Genomic DNA, 21,309 nt, shown 5'->3' with positions numbered 1-21,309 from the left:
GATAAAGGTAGGTTGATTGGTGGGTGGAAAGAAGAGAAGGAAGCAGGAAAGGGGGAGAGGCTGGGGGGCTTTCAGGGAAGGGAAATATTGGGCAAGAAGAAAATGAAATGTCCCTTAATTCCATGCAGATCCCCCACTTGTGTTGTGATACACCTCTTGCAATTCATGTGTCATAGAAGGTTTCCTTGCAAGATATACCCATAGATTTCTTCCTGATATCTTCTGGTACATACACATGATACTGGATCCTGTTAATGCTGTCCAAGAATACTTAGAGATGTTTCGCCTATAGATAAAGGCCCTCACAGAGGAAGACTTTGTGTATGTTAATTACTAAGGAAAAAATTAAGTTGTGAAATTTTCCAAAGCAGAACGTGTGAATGCTTTTCTGCATGCTTGACTTGGTCCTGATTTTCCTAGCAGTTGATCCACAAGTACTGAAATTGGTTTTGGTACGGTTCTTCTACATGCCTGCCCTTTTCATTTTTTCAATTGTGGAGCTGGTTTATTTTCTTCCTCACATGCCTTAAATAATCAAGATTTTCAGTAAGGGTGCTGTCATAATCAATGGCCTCATCAGTGACCTCACAGCACCCCCTCTTTATTTTTTGTGCCTACTTATACAACTATATTGATATAAGGACTAAAGACCTGAATTTTAAAAGATAAAAAATGAACACTCTGCCAGTCAGAAGTCTTACATAACCCAGCAGACAGATATATAACACATACACTGAGGAAGAAAACTTTGTGGGTTGTGGGATTAAAATGTGCATTTCATGGCTTGTTAATTCCCCCATAGGCAATTTATTTTCCTCTACGATCTGCTTATTGAGGTTCCACTTCATACATCTGATGGGCACTGATCCATGAAAGCTTATGCTGCAATGAAGTTGTTAGTCTTGAAGGTGGCACAAGACTTGTGTTTGTTTTTGTAGCATCAGACTAACATGGATGTTGCTCCTCGAGTTAGCAGTTAGGTTTATTTTGAACATATGGTATGTCACAACCTTGTTCCAAACACAACCACCCCTAAACCCAGTTCCTCATGGAAACAGCTTACTCATTTCCTTGTGAGCTATTTTCTTCCTCTAAAACTGAGTTGTTGGAATTGCCAGTTACAGAAAGATGGAGCATGTGATCAATGTGTAAAATAGGATGGCCAGCAAATGTGACCATCTAGGGAGAAAGCAAGTGGGTTGCTGCAGCCAGAGAATTATAAATAGTCATAAACTTTTGGGGCCTTGCCTACAGCCATTGGAGCACGTCAACACCGCTGGTCCTCCTAGCCTCGTCCTAGGTGGTACCACAAGCTTCGTTCATCTGCATCACTGAATTCCATCTCTCAAAGGTAAGTGGACAACAGTGAAGAATGGCTTTCTGAAGAAGAATAGCTCCAGCACAGGAATATTCAAGAAGGCCAAGGGTATACCTGTTGTAATTGTCCAGCCATGCCCTAACGATTACATAGAGGCAGGGTCTTGAGTTTCTGATGCAGTATAGTGTTAAAGAAAAATCCATTAAAAATTGCCTAGCTAGGTCCTCATTTATTCTGAAACTTGGAATGTCTTTGATGGTTTGTGAGTGATGGCACAAAACTAGTCTTCAGCCTCCCCATCCCCTCAGCAATGGACAACTAGCAGCTTAACGCAGTTTGATCTGGAAAAGCAGGTGCTTCTAAAGATCCCTAAAGCACTCTGGCTTCCCACTGTAGGAAGATAAATATTGCAAGAAGATCACTTCTGGAACTTTGAATGTTACTAGGAAATGTAGTAGCTGCTTTGTAGCTGTGGGCCCATGGCTCAATGGTAGATTATCTGTTCTGCATGTAGAAAACCCCAGGTTCAATCCCCAGCATCTCCAGTTAAAAGCAGACAGATGTTGTGTAAGACCTCCACCTGAGACCCTAGAAAGCCACTGCCACTCAGAGTAGACAAAACTGACCTTAATAGCATAGCTCTAAGCAGAGTTACACCATTCTTTGTCCGTTGTCAAGTACCTAGATGAGTAAACTCTACTTAGGATTGCACTTCCAATGGTCTGCCTCTGTATAATGCAGCTTCATGTGTAAAACCCAGCAACACTCCTGTTTAAACCCAAATGTGAAGTTTTTATCTCAGATGAGACGTGGTGCAATGCAGTAGACTATGAGATGTTACTAAGCTCAAATGCTTCATGCATCCTTCAACAATTACTGTGGCAGTCAGGAGCTGATGGGAAGTTGCAAATAGTGGAGTAAATTATATAATTATAAGGGGAAAGAAGTCATACTGAGTTGCATTTAACCAAACATCACAGGTTTTTGGAGCTCTTGCTTTAAAGAACCAGTGGTGTTATGAAGGTTCACAAGACATGGATGATTGAGCATTATGCATTATCAGAGTCTTTCTTCTGGCAGGAGGAAAAATAGCAAAGAATAGCAAACCTCTCCCATAAGGTTTCCAGAAAACCACAGTTGAGAGTATTTAGATGGAAGGAGGTGATGGATTCCGGGTGAAAATGCAGCTAGGCCTATTGAAGCAGACGGGGTGCAGCCCAGGCAGATACATCAGTGGCTTAGCTCCACCAGAGCATTTCTGAGATGGAAGGTTTTCTGCCTGTGGAATGTGCCTTTCTCACATTCCCCTTCCACTGCAGCCTGAAATGCCTGATTGATATACAGAATTTTGGAGGTGGCATTTGGGGCTGCAGAGTTGGGGGGGGGGGTGAGAAAATTGTGCTCTACAGATGGAAGTCCTTCCATCTGCGGAAATCTCCAATGGATCCCAGCTATTCTTTCTCTTTGGAAATTAGCCCAAGTGGGATTGGATTGAAGCCACACGGGAGTTGCAATAACAACTCTTCCTTCCTTCCTTTGCCTTTGCAGGGCTTTTCGAAGGTGATGTGTGTGGGGACGTGCAGTCGAATTTTAGGCCCATGCCTCCTTACCTTGAGTCTGCTTTCCATCACTGCCAACATTTTCCTACTCTTTCCCAGCTGGGAATGGCAGTACCTAACAATGGGCCACATCACGAAAAATGCTTTGATAGTACCAGGAGTGTGGGGAGGGGGACTGCTGGTAAGTGGACATGTTCTTGTCAAGTATCTATCCATCCATTTTTATCCCACCTTTCTGGTAATGGGTTCAGGGTGGAAAACTTAGGTCACCCTCCTATTTGATCGTCACGATAACTCTATGAGGTAGGTTAGACAGAAAGTGCATGTGAATGTGTGGGTGGCTCAAGGTCATCTGGTGAGCTTCAGTGCTGAGGAGATTTGAACTTGAGTCACCCTGGGGCTCATCTGATTCTCCAGCCCCTCCTATACTACTATCACTACATGCTTAAAAGAGTTGCTTATCAGCCATTCCTTCTCCTAAGGGAACTCTTGGAATTGTAGTTTTGTGAGAGGAACTCAGGTTTTCTAACAGCACCTACATGGAAATTTAACTGGAAGAAAACCAACATAATTATACAATTCGATATGGGTAGCTGCATAATTATACAATATCGATATGGATAGCTGCATTAGTCTGTCTGTAGCAGTAGAAAAGAACAAGAGTCCAATAGCACCTATAAGACTAACAAAATTTTTGGTAGGATATGAGCTTTCATGAGCCACAGCTTACTTCTTCAGCTCTGAAGTAAGTCTTATAGGTGCTACTGGACTCTTGCTGTTTTCTACTTCTATAATTATGCAGTGTTGATAAATTAACCTTAAACTCTTCCCACACCATTACACAAAGTATGCCACAACCACATTTTAGCTATTGTGGAATACAGTGACATTTACATAATCTTTTTGAAAATCAGGGGTGAGATGATATGTGTGAGGTGGGTCTCTCTATCACTTTCTAAACGACCATGCTGGCTGTATACATAACATGAGCTGTGCATGCGCCATTTTGAACAATTAATGGCATGTGATTGGAATGGGGTTGTGTTGTTCATCAGTAATTATATTGCCAACTGTATTCATCAAGGGGCTAGAACACTTGCAAAAGGACATTTTGCATTGCAGTTACAATGCAGGCTCGGGGGAAAGAACAACAAATTTATAATTATTTTTTGTTGTGGTCGTGGTTTCATTCATAAACCACCTTTCAGTCAAAAAAGTCCTCAAGGCAGATAACAAAACAAAAATATTAACAATAATAAACTAACATTAAAACAAACATCATTTAAAATACAGTTACAATATCATCAGTATATCTAATTATCAGCCACAGCTGAGCATCCTTAAATCTGAAGACTGGGGCCATGTACAGAGAAAAGACTGTTTTCTAGAGTCCTGCCTCCTTCCTGGTTTGCAGAAAAAATGTGAAAAGTTAAAGAGGGGGGGGATGAATCCCTCCCCCAACAGAGAAATGCTGTCTGTGCTTTGGCAGATAACATAAAGGTACTCTGCCAGGATAGGGCATGCAGAGCAGCTCACAGGTAGGTAGGCAGGCGGGGGGGGCAGGCAAGTGAGTTGAACAGCAGTGGGGTGTCACTGCCGCTGAGATTCCCCTTCTCACATAAGTTTCTCATGGATGCCCCGCTTATAGTAATTAAATGTAATGTTTATTATGATGCTTTCAGAATCGCAATATCCTCCCCCCATAATAGTATCAATGTCTTAAGGGAGTACACAGAGACTGAACTTTACCAATAAAAAAAGATGTGCTTTTTCCAAATTTTTGTTTCATAGATAATAGTAAATACAAAACAAGGAGCTACTTAAATTACCAACTATAATTCAAAACAGGCCTATACTTGTTTTTTACTCGCAGGTAATCCTTTTAATATAAGATAAGAATGGAATCCAGTATGCTTTCCGACCTTTAATTTCTTTCTTATTAACCAAAGCAGTAACCCTAACTAACTTTACTATCTTCCAAATTTTCCTTAAACTGTCTAGTTTACTAGGAAGATACCTTGTCTTCCAAAATCTAACCCAGACCAGCCTTGCAGCTGTTAACAAGTATTAACCACTGCTTATATTGAAGAATCTAACACCTTAACATAATTTAATAGAAAAATCTCACAGGGTTTAGGTAGCACTACTCACAAGATATTTAAAACTGTATCAGCCATCATATTTCAATATTTCTGTGCATTTTCACATAACCACCACGTGTGGGGAAAAAAATCAGCTTTATCCTTATAACAAACCCAACATTCACCTGAGAAATTCAAGTATTCTTTGATAACCTCCAAGGTGATAGATGTCATTAACACTCAATGGATTGATGATAAAGAGAGGTCCACTAAATGACCTTTCAATGAATAAGTAAAAGGCAAGGTAGAAGGACCTTCAGAAGCTCTAAAAAGGATTACAAGGTTTATCTTATAGTGCAAATTGTGTCTTGACTTCTGCATATCTGTTGCATGTTATCCTTATCAACCAGATGCAAAATTTAATTAAAAGCTATATGTAATTTTTTAAAAAACACCCTTACATAGCTCTCTCCTCCCAAACTCCTCTTCTGGGATCAGCTGTCAATATTATGTGGAAACTCATCCACTATCCTTCTAGCCACTCCAAAAACTTCCCCCTGGCTTGGATACAGTAGCTCTGGCAGGAATACACCTCCCCTCTGCTCCTCCCGCAAGGTTGCCCTGTCAAGTTGGCCCCGTGGATGAGAAATCCTTGTAGACTAGGTGGTTCAGCCTTCCCCCTCTATCACTCCATTGATTTTCCTCTTCTGCCTCCCCCTCCATCCTAGAGCACATGTCCATTAGTTCTGAATTGCTTCTCTCTTACAGGTACTCCCTGCTGCCATTCACATCACAGCTTTTGGATGGAGATGGAGCAGTGCCCGCAATTCTGGAACTTGTCAAAACGTAGGCATGTGGCTCATTCCTTTGATGAAAAAGTTCCAGTTTTAATAGCAGGGGCGAAGTGTCTGATTTGTGTGTGATCTTTGCATTCTGTGCCATTCAGAACTCAACCAATCATTCTTTATGGTATAGTAAAAACAAACAAACAAACCCCCCTGCAGAATTCACCATTTCTAAAGCAGGATAAAGTATCTGGTAATTGGCGGATCACTCAGGGAAAAAGCTGTTCATCTATTTTGCTTGAACTTTAAAGAGAGGAAGCAGTCTAAGAAGAAGGGTGCGGAGATGAGCATAGCTCTTTTTCATTTCCTGGCTTGCGGAAAAATCTTAAGACGAGAAAAACGAACTGGCTGGTCCAAATAATCAGAGTTCTCTGGGTCCAGGTGCAAAGAACAAAGCTGGCAATCTGACTATAAACTATAACTATGGCCAATGGAAATGTCAGCCCTTGTAACAAGGATATCAGATTCAGGTGTGCTGGACAAGTTCTCTAGACTAGGCAAGAACTAGGCAAGTCTGCTAAGTAATACCTGGAAGAGCCTGAGGACAAAGGATTTTTATTGTTTCCATAAAAATCACAAAGAGGCAAAGTAGAGCTTTGACAAAGAATTAAATATTGTCCATTATCCATATTTGGGTGTGTGTGTCAAATAGAGTTTGGTAAAAATCATGTCTGTAAAAATACCCAGAGACCCTTAAAAATGGAAGCAGAAATATTTTTGCCACAGGAATATTGACTCTCAGTTGAGGAAACGAAGGCACAGAATTCCAATTATGCCTGGTGATGGTCTCCTTTTTATGGGCATACTTTTCATACTTTTGATCAAGTTCAACAGATGTTAAACTTTAAAAAATTGCTGAAACCTTTCCACACATGAGACTTCAAAAAATAAGGATTTTGGACCATCCACGAGGATATGGTGCTCTTTCTCCCCTTCCTAATGGTCCCCCTGATCAGTGGCTGTTTCAGAGTCACTGGAGGGGCCGGTCTGTGATCACATTGCTCTAGAGGTTGAATGATGCAGCTGAAGAGGTCTTATATGATCAGATTAATCCATGTGCCCCTTTTGCCCACAGATGTTTCTCTCCATTGTATTGTCAGCACTGGCTTTGCTGGGATCAGCTGCTTGCTTTATTTTGTCTGGTGTAGGTGTGACGGAGGGGCCCCTCTGTCTCTATAATTCCACTTATAACCAAAGCAAGATGCAGCAATGGGATTATCCATTTCTCGTAATGGACACTCCACCCTTGAACAGCAGGTAAGAAGGCTCAGCATTTATGGGGTGGCTTATAACAGATGGAAATTTGAAAAGCTGCAACTTTTTCTTCAGTTATGAAATGTTAGAATAACCTTCATAGCAGTAAAAAGGATTTGCAAATGCTGTCTTGATGTAATCTAAGAAACAAGAACATCCTTATGAGGGAGGGAGAGAACTGAAACTCCAGCCTGGCAATTTTTTAAAGCCTGAGCTGGCCCAGAGGAAGTTGATTGTGACATAAGCCTGTTTGTTCACATTGTATTTTTTTAATTGTTAAACCTCTTTGAGTCCTCATTGTTTAAACAAATCATTGAATTGTTTAAATGTTCAACTAACTGGGAAGGTTCCTGGCAGGTTGCTGCCCTGGAGGGGAGCACTCAGATCCTGCCAGCCGTTGCCATGATATTGTAGGTTCACACGTCACCTCACCCCGTGCTCAGGGCTACTTGGCTTAAATGCAAGCAGCAGTGGCAGAGAAGCAGGTGACGATGGGTCATTCGGCATCCGGCATCACTATGGACCGGGTCTGCATGCCTGGAAGACTCTTCAGCCCAGAGTAAATGGCCCAGTCTGCTCCTGGCTAGATCTGACTATTGGCCTATCTAGTCTAACATACTCTTTCCCCACAGCAGCCAATTAGATGTCCCAAAACGACTATAGGCATAGGCACAGAGGCTAAATCTTCTCACAGTTGCCTCCCAGCAAGTGAAGTTCAGAGGTATGCTACTGGAGTTCCAGTTAGGCTTGCCAGGCCCCCCTACCCTCCTGGTGGGAGGTGGGAGACCTGGTACTGACTGCTCTGTTACCCCTCCCCCCGGAAAGTGACATTATTGCGCAGGGCGGGAGCCACCCCTGGGAGTGCTCCCATGCTTCGCAGGGGCCAAATCTAGCCTGATACAGGTTGAATCAAGTCAGATTCAGCCCCCTGAAGAGCATGGGAGTGCTGCCGCATTCTGCAGCACCCTAATTTGGTCCAGATCGGGCCTCTGCAGAGTGCGGCAGCGCTCCAGCAGCCCAAATCAGGCCCAATTTGGACTACGCCACCCAGGAGCGTGCCCAGGAGGCATGTTCCCCTCCCTGCTGGCCAGGTAAGTGGGAATGGGGGGTAGAGGGTGGGAGTGGGGGATCCCCGGCCCCCACAGGGGACTTGCAAGCCTAGTTCCAGTTAACCATCTTGTCTATGATTTTGAGACAGTGCAACCAAAGAAGCCGTATCTGTTATACTGTAATGGTAAAAGCAATAAACAAAAAGCAGTCAATAGCACTTTGTATCTATCTGCCCAGAGAATTCAACAACTTTTAATGTTTCAAAAGCATATACAAAGAACATTGTCTAGTTGAATAGGCTGCCTTTATCATCCTTTTTGATATTTCCCCTCTATAGATTTCTCATTCAACATCTGTTTCTTTAAGGACTCAGAATTACTTGTATGATCCTTCCCTTTGGAATTCTGTTTGCATTGAGCCCCGCAATGTGGTAGCCTGGAATATTTATTTCTTCTTTGCCCTCCTAATCATCAGCATGATTGAGATGGTCTTAGCTGCTCTTCAGATCATCAATGGCTTTTTTGGATGTATCTGTGGCTTTTGTGACAAGAAATAGGTAGGTTCCAGAGATTCCAAATCATTTCCTGCCTTCTGTATTTCTATTGGTTGTGCTCTAAGTCTTTTAGATGCATGTTTCCCTTTCTCCATCCATGATCCACCAAGGGTATATGGAAGCAAGCAGTTCAAATTATAGCCTGGGTGCTAAAATTCCTTCTTCCCTGGTCATCATATGAAGGAAGAATCTGATCAGACTACTTAAGATACACGAGTAATGTGATGGGATGGAGGCAAGACAGGAAAGAATGTAAATTGTTGAAGGCTCATTGCATGTTGAGATAATCTTTCTTTCAGAGAGAAAGCACCAAAAAAGTCATATGACCAGGCTCCTGCAGCTGACAGCAGCCTAATGTGAACTACAGCTTAGAGTTGTGAAAAGGGCAAGATTCTGATGCCCTTTTGTCAGACAGTTTTATGGGTATGAAAAGAATCTCTGTGTTATGCTCAGCATTGAATTGGGGTAGAGAATTAGCACAATCTTTGGCTGCTGATGTTAAAACAGCATCCTTTGCTGGTTTTGAAAAAAAATATAGTTAGCTTTAGCATGTCTCTTCTATATTAACATTCCACGCTATACATTTCTGTGCAAAAGAGAAATAGTAATTAATTGCATAATACTATTTGTTGGACTAATTTATGTTGATACATGATACATTATGTGTGCAACCTCTTGTGTTTCACAGATGTCTTTGACCATCAAACTCTGAGGAAGAGTTCTTTGATACTCAAAAGCTTGTCTGCTCAGATCTAAATTGGAAGCGGAGACCCACTAACTGAGGGGACAAGATGCAAACAAGTCCATACAATAATATTTATAAAGTGCAATAGTGAACAAGTGCAAGTGCTAATATATAATAAATACACAATGATGGAATAACATCAAAATATACAGTAAGTCAATTTCATACCAAAAATAGATAATCTCTCAAAGTCCAAAACCTGAATAAATAACATACAAAAGTTATAAAGTGGCCGATGAGTCCTGGTGATGATAAAATATCCCCAGAAGTACCAGGCTGAAAGAGCAGGGGGAGAGACCCCAAAGACCCAACAAGGGGCTGGCTACTTTGCAGCTTGTTTCATGGAACAATTTCCTCAGGGGTTGTTCATTAAGTCCACTGTGCACCCACACAAACACATGAATACTCTTGTGTGTCTGTCGTAGGCACACTGCGAAGATCCGCTGTGGGCTGATCAGCTGTTACTCATCCACCATTACCTACCTGTATATCATGGCATTTCTCTTCTCCTGTGCACCTGCTAGAATAAGAAAAGTGTACAAAAGAAAAGCACAGATTTTAGCCTGGTGCTTCTGGAAATATTTTTTCATCACCTGGACTCATCGGTTACTTTACAACTTTTGTATGTTATTTATTCAGGTTTTGGACTATGAGAGATATCTATTTTTGATATGAAATTAACCTACTGTATATTTTGATAAGTTATTCCATTATTGTATATTTATTGGTCAGGTAAGGTAAGTTTATTGTTTGTGGCCAAAGGCCATTACAAATAAAACACATAAAGCACTCTAACATGTAAACATATTTATTTATTTATTTATTTCAAATTTGTATTCTGCCCTCCCCGCAAGCGGGCTCAGGGTGGATACCAACATATTAAAAATACAATTAAAATACAATTAAAAATTCATATTCATTAAAACAACATATTTAAAACAAGATGGTGGACAGCCTTCACAGGGAGGGTTTTATACACCCCCCCTTTCCCCCCCCAGGCCGGCAGAGGCCCAGCCTCAGCCATATGCCTGGCGGAACAACTCTGTCTTGCAGGCCTGGCGAAAGGATAGTAGGTCCTGCCAGGCCCTGATTTCAGCAGACAGAGCATTCCACCAGGTGGGAGCCAGGACTGAAAAGGCCCTGGCTCTAGTCGAGGCTAGGCGGGCCTCCTTGGGGCCAGGGACCACCAACAGTTGTTTGTCCCCTGATCGGAGTGTCCTCTGGGGAATATATGGGGAGAGAAATGTACAAATATGTACATTAATATATGTACAAATATTAAAAGATTAAAATGATCAAGGTAGAAAATACCAGTCAGATAAAACTATTGCTGTCCCTGGAAACAACGCTAGCCCGGATTTTCTTGGCTGCTAAGGCAAACAGAGAGACTCTATAAGAAACAAATGCAGCAGAGTCAGACAGGAGAAAAAACAATTTCTCAGAGTCTGAAGAGGGGTTTAAACCAATTAAAAACTCTTCTAGGAATTTATTCCTTGGCTCTGCATAAAGTGGGCAAGATAGTATGTAGTGTGGTAAATCCTCCGCAACGTGAGCACCACAAATACAGTAGCGGCGGGCTTGAGGTGTTTTGGCATAGCTCCCAGCTAGCAGCTCTGTGGGCATAGTTTGGAACCGAATTGAGGTAAAGGCTGTTCTGAGGTTGTGAGGGAGGATGTTGACCAGATAGGGAGCTCTAACATGGTCCTTCTTGAAAAGTTTAAACCATGGGGAGAATTTGGAATAGGAGATTCCTGCCTATCCATTACAGCATCACAGTGTAACACCGATTCCCGAATGTTTTTTTTTTTAATTTTTTATTGGATTAGAAACATATAATAACAATTGTAATCACATTCTTTAATTTCTTCTAATTCTAACCCCCTCCCTTTCCCCCCCTTTTTGTTGACTTCCAACAGTTTTCCAACCCCCTATCCACTTTCCCTCTACTCCCTTCATACTTATTTTATTTATTTATTATAATATACTTTCAGATTCTTCTAAGCACTATTTCCACTTCCTTTCACATATAGATTGTCATATAAATTGTCATATAAATAAAATCCCCTTAATCTATCTTCTTCATTAAAACTACTAATAATATTCATTTTGATAACCTGTATTTTATCTTACTCCTTCTATTCTCTTCAATATGGGACAAACAATTTGCCCCCCTTTATACATCAATTCCAATACTGCTATACACATACTTATTATACACACTTATTGTCATTTACTTAGGCTTCTATTCTATATATTGTTCTTTATCTATACATATACCATAAGTCTAACAATTAGACCTATTTTTAAATTTACGAATGTATGTATATATTCACTCTATGTTATACGGTTATCTTTCCACAAAATATAGATTAGTTAATTTCTATCCCAATAATTCTCATAGTATCAACACTACTTAGTATAATACTTAAAAATCATATAAAGTTGCTTAGAATTTTTCCATTAACTCTCCACCCCCTCGGTATAGTCACTTCTCTCCTCCTGTGTACCTCAATAATTTTCAAACTGCCACAGTTCTCCTCCCACCTCCCATTTTTTCACCAAATATTGTTTCAGCTTTCCCCAGTCCGTGTTAAACTGCCCTGGATCAAGGTCTCTCAGTTTTCTTGTCATTTTGTCCATCTCCGCCATGTACAGCAATTTGTAAATCCAGTCCTCAGTAGTTGGCACTTCTTGTACTTTCCACTTCTGCGCATACAAAAGTCTGGCTGCTGCCGTCATATAAAATATCAATGTCCTATGTTGTGCTGGAATGTCTTCCATTCCCAAGTTCAGTAGCAGGAGTTCTGGGTTCTTATTAACTTGAAATTGTAAAATCTCACTCATTGCTCTTATTATTTCCCCCCAGTACTGCCTAGCTACCTCGCAAGTCCACCACATGTGATACATTGATCCCTCATGTTTTTTACATTTCCAGCATTTATTAGACATATTCGAGTTCCCTAGCGCAATCTTCTTTGGCGTCAGATACCAACGGTAGATCATTTTGTAAATATTCTCTTTAATATTGGTACATGTCGTGATTTTCAATGTATGTTTCCACAAATATTCCCACGCCTCCATTGTTATTTCTTTATTAAAGTTTATAGCCCACTTCACCATTTGCACTTTGACTATCTCATCTTCAGTATACCATTTTAACAACACCTTGTAAACCTTGGAAATTTCCTTTTGGTCTTCTTGTAAAATTACTTTCTCTAATTCTGAGTCCTCCATCCTTATCCCTCCCTTCGCACAGTCTGAGTAATAAAGATCTCTAACTTGTCTATATTGAAACCAGTCGTAGTTTGGAGACAGCTCTTGTTGCGTTCTTATTCTTATTTTAAAAGATTCTATTTGAGTTATCTCCTTGTACGTTAAACACTGTTGTTCATTGTCGACCGTTCTTGGATCTATTACTTCATATGGAACCACCCAGGAGGGAATTCCTTCTTGTAGGTATTCTTTATACTTCTTCCAAATTGTAAAGAGGCTTCTCCGAATGTAGTGATGCAGAAACATAGAATCTGCTTTTACTTTATCATACCATAGGTATGCATGCCATCCAAATAATTTTTTGTACCCCTCTAAGGCCAGCAGTTTGCAATTTTTCAACATGATCCAATCCTTCAACCATACCAGACAGATTGCATCATAATAAAGTCTCAAGTTGGGCAGTTGCATTCCCCCTCTTTCTTTTGCATCCTGTAACACTTTCATTTTCACTTGAGGCTTCCTGCCTGCCCACACAAACTCTGATATTTTCCTCTGCCATTTATCAAATTGCTTGGAGTCCCTAATGTTTGGTATCGTCTGTAACAGAAACATAACTCTTGGTAACACGTTCATCTTGATTACTGCAATTCTTCCCAACCATGACAAATTCAGTCTATTCCATTTAATCAAATCATGCTCTATTTGAGTCCATAATTTCTCATAATTATTCTTGAATAGATCTATATTTTTTGCAGTCAATTCAATTCCCAAATACTTCACCTTACTTGTTACCTCACAATCTATTATTTCCGTTAATAACTGTTGTTTTTGTTTGGTCATATTCTTACATAAAATCTTTGATTTCTTTTTGTTTACATAGAAACCTGCCAAGTCTCCAAACTCTTTAATTTTTTCTATTACCTTGGGCATGTTTTCAATTGGATCTTCCACAATTAACATTATATCATCTGCAAACGCTCTGACCTTATAGGAAAAGTCTTTTATCTTTATACCACGGATTGCATTGTCTTCTCGAATCTGTATCATCAAAATTTCAAGAACCAAAATAAACAACAATGGGGATAGTGGGCAACCTTGTCTTGTACCCTTTCCAATAATCAATTTTTTAGTCAGCTCGTCATTCACCACAATTGCTGCACTCTGGTCTCTATAAATTTCTCTCACTGCTCTTATGAACCTTTCCCCCATTTGTAGCTGTTCCATGGTGGCAAACATAAAGTCCCAGTTCAAATTGTCAAATGCTTTTTCAGCGTCTACAAAGAAGAAACCAACCTCCTTATCACATCGCCTGTCATAATATTCTATAGCGTTTATAACTGTCCTTAGGTTGTCTCTAATTTGTCTATTTGGTAAAAAGCCTGCTTGTTCTTCTCCAATAACTTCGGCTAGCCATCCCTTTATTCTCTCCACCAAGATCTTTGCAAAAATCTTGTAGTCATTATTGAGTAAAGAGATAGGTCTGTAATTTTTGACATTGGTCAAGTCCTGTCCTTCTTTGGGGATCAATGATATATTTGCTTCACTCCAGGTATCTGGGATCCTTTGGTCCCTCAAAACACCATTGATCACCTCTTTTAGAAACGGTACCAGTTCATTGGCCATTGCCTTGTAAAACTTAGCTGTAAGTCCATCAGGCCCTGGCGCTTTTCCTAAGTTTGTTGACTGTATTGCCTTCCTTATCTCTTCTTCTGTTACTTCACTGTTTAGCTTAACTCTCCACTCCTCGGAAATTACTGGAAGCTTCATTTTCTCCAAATATGCGGCTATCGCATCTTTATTCACTTCTTTCTTATCATACAATTTAGCGTAGAATTTATAAAAGGCTCTGCTAATAGCGACCTGTTCCAAATGTACTTTATTGTCATCACATATTTTATTTATTATCTTTTTCTCCTTTCTTTTCTTCAATTGCCATGCCAAAAATTTCCCAGGTTTATTCGCCCCTTCAAACGACTTTTGATTCAGTCTTTTAAGATTCCATTCCAGTTCTTTATTATTCATAGCCGTCAACTGCTCCTGAAGGATTTTAATATCCTGATATATTTTCTTTTTCCCTGGTCTTTTCTTCAGCTGTATTTCTTTGGCTTTTGTTTTTTCCATAATCTCCTGTCTCTTCTCCTCTTTTTTCCTTCGAAGTCTTCCATTTAAGTCCATTAATACACCTCTGATTACTGCTTTATACGTGTCCCATACCTTGTTGGTTGGTACTTCTTGATTCATGTTGTACTGTATGAAGAATTTAGTCTCCCTTCTCAACATTTCCATATTTTCTCCCTCTTGCAACAGATCCTCATTTATTCTCCATCCTTTTCTCTTAGTTCTTTTTCCAAACTTCCACATGATTGGGTTATGATCTGAGCCTACCATGGGCATTATTTCTACTTCCTTAGTCCAAAGTACTAAGTCCTTTGAGGCCCAGATCATATCAATACGCGATAAGGTAGAATGTCTTGCAGAGAAAAAGGTATATTGTCTGCTTGTGGGATTCTGCGTTCTCCACACATCTTCCAACGCTTCCTGTTGCATTAATCCAAAAAAAGTCTTTGGTAATAGTCCTCTTTTCTTTTGTGTAGTGGCTGATTTCTTGTCCTGTTCCAAATTCGTAACTCCATTGAAGTCTCCTGCAAGTATTATCTGATCATATGAAAGTTCATCTAGTTGCTTCTTTAAGTCCTCAAAAAAGCACTCTTTAGCTCCATTAGGTGCATATATTCCAATCACCAACACTTTCTTTAAATTCCAAATACATTCCACTGCTATAAATCTGGCTTCCCCATCTCTAATTATCACCTTTGGCTGCAGCTCTTCTTTTATATATAATACCACTCCCCTTTTTTTCTTTTTTGAGGCCGCTACAAATTCAATGCCCAATTTACTTACTTTAAGGTATTTTACGTCCTGATTTCTAATATGAGTCTCTTGTAAGCAAACTATATCACATTTCTGTTTTAATAGCCAGTGGAAAATACTTTTTCGCTTATTAGGTGAGTTGAGTCCATTTACATTCCACGATAAAACTTTGCACTCCATATTCAAAGCCTTGTTGTTGGTAAGTCTTTTTCATTGTCCGTCATGAACCTTTCCATTTCCAATTCAGATCTGATGCGCTTTCTTACTCCTCCAAATTCAAAAGATATCCCTTCCGGTAATTCCCATCTATATCTTACTTTCATGTCTTTCAAAGTCTGGACTAACACTTTGTATTTTTTCCGGTCCAAGAGCACCGATCTGGGTAACTCCTTCATAATGATAATTGTCTTGCCATCAACTATCAATGGATCTTGAAATTGCTTAGTCACTATCATTTCCCTTACATTCCTTGTCGTAAATTGCACTATTACATCCCTTGGTACCTTTCTCTGGGTCGCAAATCTGGAATTTATTCGGTACACCACATCCAGGAAAGCCACAACCTCCTCCTCCTCCTTTTCCAGGTATTCAGCTAACACTTCAGTCACCTGTTCTTGTGCTGTCTTTCCTTCTACTTCCGACAAACCTCGAAACCTCAGCTGCTTCTCCATATATTTACTCTCCGCAACTGCCATTCTTCCCCTCATTACTCTCATATCCGTTCGCTGCGTCTCTGTAAGATTGTCCATCGCCTTCTCCACATCATTAACTTTTTGCTGCGCTGCCTGCAAGTCGGTTTGTATCGTCTCCATTCCCTTTTTTACTTCTGCCAGCTCATTTTTAACTGTCTCTTTGACATCTTTGACTTCTTTCACCAACTCCAATTTTGTTTCTTTAAGCTCCTTTAGCATTTCACAAAATTTTTTGTCCAAGTTCTCTATGGCTGCTTGCCACTCTTTCTTCGACATCGTGGGGCTTGATTTACCTCGCTCCCACGAGTCTGCACGTTTTCTTAGCTCCATGGTGTCCAAATTGATAATCCTTTTAACTAATTTAAAAGTCCCGGTCCTTTAAATAAACAAAAATCGCTCCGAAAATCCAAAATGTCGGGCGTCTTTTCTCTGTGGTTTCTCTGTACCTTTTTGCAATCCAAGATGTCCTACTTCCGCCCTTGCTGAAGCCAAAGCCCTTCCCTGTTCAAAAATGGCGATGCCCTTCTTCCTGTCTTCCAGTAGGGGCCGTCTCCTTCTGACGACTCTATCACTATTACGTACTTCCTGTTTCCCGACTCTCCGCTGCAGCTCTCGCGATGGTAGAAATTTTCCCACAGCCTGCTATCGATTCTCAACCACAGGTATGATAAACAAATGTCCCTTTTCTTAAATTACTTCTTTTTACTTAGTCCTTTTTGCAATCTATTTCTTGCCAGGTTTCCCCCTCCTTATAGTAAGTCTGTTGCAGTTTAAAAAGTCCTTTTAAAACTTCGTTACTCTTAACAGTCCATCCCAATTCAGGAGATAGTGATCTTTACCTTTTCAAACGTCTTTCTGGGTTGTAATCACTGCTTTAATCTTAAGTTCTCTTTCCGTTTGTCTTCCCCCTGTTGAGGCTTGGGCACAAAGGTCTTATGCCAGCCGCACTGGCCCCGGGTCTGCCGCAGAGATCTATGCCGACCTGTCAAAGGGTGGGACCTCAAGGGTCGAGAGAGAGTCCTTAGCGCAGAACCCCCCCTCGCCCGAGATCAACGCGCCCTGAGGTCTTTGAGCGTTCTTTGCCTGTTCTCCGCCTGAGAGCAGGTGGCCGGGGGCTATTTGTGCCCCTCCGGCCGCTGAAACGGCAGCCCGGTCAGCTCTGCACTTAGAGCTGCGTTAGACCTCCATGGATCCCAAACCGGAAGTCCGATTCCCGAATGTTCAAGCCAGCAGCCGGGACACCCTGGGAGTCATCACAGATGGAGTAACATCGAAGGATGTTATTATAGCTGGCTAGTTGTACAGCCTCCTTTTTATGCATAATTTCATAGCATAACCTGTGAAATAGATTGGAATTGTTGTTACGCTCCTTCCTCCAGAATATGAGCAGGGCTAGATGTACACGGGCTCTGACTGAGGGCAGGCCAAGCTCTGCTCGCATAAGAGCTGCAGGAGTACCTTTTGGTAAAGCTAAAATTCTCCTTAGGAAATGGTTTTGGATAGATTCCAAAGCTGTAATTAAACAATCTTTCCAACCCCAGACCTCTCCTCCATAAAGGAGTTGAGGAATAGCCTTGCTCAAGTATATTTTCAGTGCCAAGTCTATTAGAAGACCTCCTTTTGTATAGTAAAATTTCAGAATGGCACCAATTGACCTAAGAACTGCAGATTTGGTTATTGCCAGATGCGCCCTCCAAGACAGAGTTTCGCTAAACGTAATCCCCAGGCATTTAAAGGTGCTGCACTGTTCTATGGTGGTTCCATCTATGGTCCACTTGTACCTACGAGGCCTTTTCCTGAAAACAAAGACTTTTGTCTTGGCGTAATTGATGTTTAAGGCCTCTTCTTTGCAAAAGTCACCAAGTTTATGTAAAAGCCTTTTAAGGCCAACACAGGTAAGAGAGACCAGGACCATATCATCAGCATATAAAAGAATAGATATTTTCTGAGATCCTAAAGGGGGGGGGACAAACTCAGGGCCGGATAATGTTGGGATAATATTGTTTAGATATAAGTTAAAAAGCAAAGGGGCCAGGAAATATCCCTGCTTTACTCCTCTCAGAACTGGTATTGCCTCTGTTAAAGAGCCTGAGGTGCCCACCCTGATTTTTGCAAAGATGTTGGAATGGAATTCCTGCAGAAGAAACAATAGCCTCCTATCTATGTTTGAGGCAGCCAGCTTCATCCAGAGGCGTTCTCTGTGAATGGAGTCAAAAGCGCCTGTTCACGAAGCCTGCATACAGAGATTTAGTGGGGCCCTTGATATTTCGGGACGCTAGTTGGTAAAGGGTTTGACTGTGGTCGATGGTACAATGCCCTTTGCAGAAGCCAGCTTGCTCAGGATAGATGACTTGGTTGGAGGCTTCCCAATCCTCCAGCTTACATAGCAGAGATTTGCTATACAATTTGGCAGCTATGTCCAGCAAGCTTATTGGGTGGTAATTCTGGGGATCTGCTTTGCTCCCCCTTTTAAACACTGGGACTACTATACTCAATTTCCACCCTGAGAGGAAGACCCCTGTTGAATTTACCTGGATGAATAACTTAGCTAAGATGGGAGCCCACCAATCAGGGAAGGACTTAAACATCTTGGGGGGAATCAGATCCTCACCGGGGGACTTTCCAGAGGCAAGTGAGGAAATAAGACCTCTGATCTCAGTCTCAGTAACAGGGGGCCATTGTGGCAGGGTAGAAAGTTCAGCAGGAGGTATCTTCTTGGGTATCTTGTTCTGGAGAATTGAGGAGGCCCTGAATACTTGGCTGAAGTGTACATGCCAGTCTTTCGCTAAAATTTGGGCATCCAACTGGGGTGTGTGTGTGTCTACCTGTTCCAAAGGACACTAGTTCCCAGAACTGAGCCTCCCTCTTTTCTTGAACTGCCAATTGTATATTTATTATATGTTAGCACTTGTACTTGTTCACTATTGCATTTTATGAACTATATTATATGGACTTGTTTGCATTTTGTCCCCTCAGTTAGTGGGTCTCTCTCTGCTTCCAAATATAGTTAATGTTGAGGGGTGCTTCTCTGGTTTAGACCTAAATTGGTGCAATAACAAAACTATGTTTTTAACCTATTTTTGTAGTTCCTGTACTTTGGGACCAACATGACAAGCACTGTTTTCTACATCTCTCTATATGTGAGCCTGTAAGGAATGAATGCTATCTAATCTATGCCTATAGTCAGTTGCTTTTGTTGTTGCAGGTTTGATCTGGTTCTTGTGTTGTCCGTGAAGAAAAGAAGTGGTGCTTGCCAGGCAGTAATCAGCCACCACTCACCCTTCAGTGGAAGATATGACGTCGTTTCCACAGGAACATATAAGTCAGCCACAGAAGGTAACCACTGCCACCAACATCGCACTGTGGCATAGAGTTAGGCAGGGGATGGAATCCTTAAGTTATGATGAGTTGAACCCTGACATTCTGATCAACTAAATGCAGAATCTTCTTCTAATTAAAGATCCTCTGAGGAGTAATAGGATACAAGTTAAATGCTTTTAGAATTAACAATGTTTTAATGCTTATTTATTTATTTATTTATTTAAACATACTCAAACCCCTTTGCATGCACTTGGTTCTTGTGCCAAAAGGGCACTTCTTGGTGTTATTTCTAACCTTTCACATTCTTGCGTCATAACATCAAGGCACAAAGTACCTCTGGTACAGAAGAAATGGAAAGGAGGATTTAGCACCAGGTCCAGGTTGTATCCGGCTGTCTACCTTTCATGCAGCCCTTAAATTTAGAAAGCCAGCGCTAGTGAGATCATGCAACTTATGCACAAGCCCATGCCATGGTTTTGCAAGTGGAAAGAAGAGGTTTGATACATTGATTTAAAGGGAGACTGAAGTTGCATTCTTCAGAGCCAGAGAAGCCAAAAACACACAGAACTTTCTCAGTCAAGAAGTCAAGGATGACCAGGCCTGAAGAGGAACATCATCTCTTTTCCTCGTGTGAGTGACACTTGAGTTATGTTGAAAGGCTCCAGAAAAGGGACTGGCCCTCCTTAATACTCTTCTATTGTCAGAGACAATGCAGGATGATAGAAAAAATAGAAATACTGAAAAAACAAGATATGGAACAGCATGATCTCCTCCATTGGAAGGGCCAAGCAGAATATCTCTGGAATTTTTCCTAGGATATTTATACACAAAATGCTGATTTGAAGTATGATTGCATTAATGCAAAGCCATGCCACCCAAAGTGAATATGTACACTCATGTATTTGCATCACCTGTACACATGCTGAAGATTGCAAGGTAGCAACCAAGACAAAGTCCCTTTAAATGACCTACTGAAGCAGGAAAGTTTGCTGCTAGCTCAAAACATTAGTACTGCCAGCTCTTCCCCCACCAACCAAACACAATAATTTTCAGACCCAATTGCTGAAGATGAAGGGGAGAAATCATATCCTTTCCAAGAGAGAGACTGTAATTTTGAGAAGCAGAGTTGTGCTTCTTCCTCTGTGATCTTCCAAGGCATGCCAGAAATTCCTCAAATTACTGTTTTTGTTGCTGATGTTGTTGTTGTAATCCACTGTGAAAGCAGGGCTGATGAATGAAAACTTGAAAATTCATGTGCCAGAATATTAAATAAAGTTACTTATTTTTCTAAAAAAAAAACAAAAGGAAGCTCAGCGAATGATACTTGTGATGTGTTCTGAGACCTCCAGAAGCAGCATGCTTCTATGTTACTTCTTTTTTCTGGTATCAATACCATTTAGTCACTCATTTATTCCTGAGAATCTAAACAACATTAATCCCCAATCCATTCATCCCCATTCTGTGTCCCTCCCCCTCTTCAAGTACTGATTTTGTACATATTTAAAAACTTCTATTGCAATTGTGACAAAATACTCCTTTCAGGCTTGCACGGACTGTAGATCTGTCATATTAAGTGGAATGGAGCACAGCCATTAGTAATGCGGTTGGCTGTGTGTAAGCATTCCACCTTGCCATCCCTGCTGGTGCCATTTTTAAAAGGCATTATTGAACCTGACATAATTCCCGCCCCCCCCCCCAACTGTAACAAAAAGTCTGGAGAAACAAGTGTCACCCCTCCACTCCCACCCAGACTTGTTGTGGAAGGAGAAGAAAGCCTTGCTAACTGTTAATGTAGTTTTTATGCTGT

General features: G+C 40.9%; 1 protein-coding gene across 1 annotated transcript; it reads left to right on the top strand.

The window, feature by feature from the left end:
- Positions 1–1,266: 1,266 nt before the first annotated feature.
- TM4SF19 (transmembrane 4 L six family member 19) lies at positions 1,267–20,741 on the top strand. Its single transcript, XM_054983670.1, has 6 exons — positions 1,267–1,351; positions 2,867–3,058; positions 5,727–5,804; positions 6,879–7,060; positions 8,474–8,663; positions 19,387–20,741. The coding sequence occupies exons 2-5, from the start codon at positions 2,882–2,884 to the stop codon at positions 8,661–8,663; spliced, it is 627 nt and encodes a 208-aa protein (XP_054839645.1). The 5' UTR covers positions 1,267–1,351; positions 2,867–2,881; the 3' UTR covers positions 19,387–20,741.
- The last annotated feature ends 568 nt before the right edge of the window (positions 20,742–21,309 follow it).

Source organism: Eublepharis macularius, chromosome 6 (genome assembly GCF_028583425.1).
Source record: "Eublepharis macularius isolate TG4126 chromosome 6, MPM_Emac_v1.0, whole genome shotgun sequence".
In the NCBI taxonomy this organism is placed as follows: domain Eukaryota; kingdom Metazoa; phylum Chordata; class Lepidosauria; order Squamata; family Eublepharidae; genus Eublepharis; species Eublepharis macularius.
Note: the sequence above shows the minus strand (reverse complement) of the source record. Positions and strands in the feature narration are given on the sequence as shown.

Excerpts from the sequence above, each read along its gene's own strand:
- TM4SF19 (XM_054983670.1), top strand. The coding sequence starts at position 2,882 with ATGTGTGTGGGGACGTGCAGTCGAATTTTAGGCCCATGCCTCCTTACC. Across the intron at positions 3,059-5,726 it reads TGTGGGGAGGGGGACTGCTG|GTACTCCCTGCTGCCATTCA; the intron begins GTAAGTGGACAT and ends TCTCTCTTACAG. Across the intron at positions 7,061-8,473 it reads ACTCCACCCTTGAACAGCAG|GACTCAGAATTACTTGTATG; the intron begins GTAAGAAGGCTC and ends TGTTTCTTTAAG.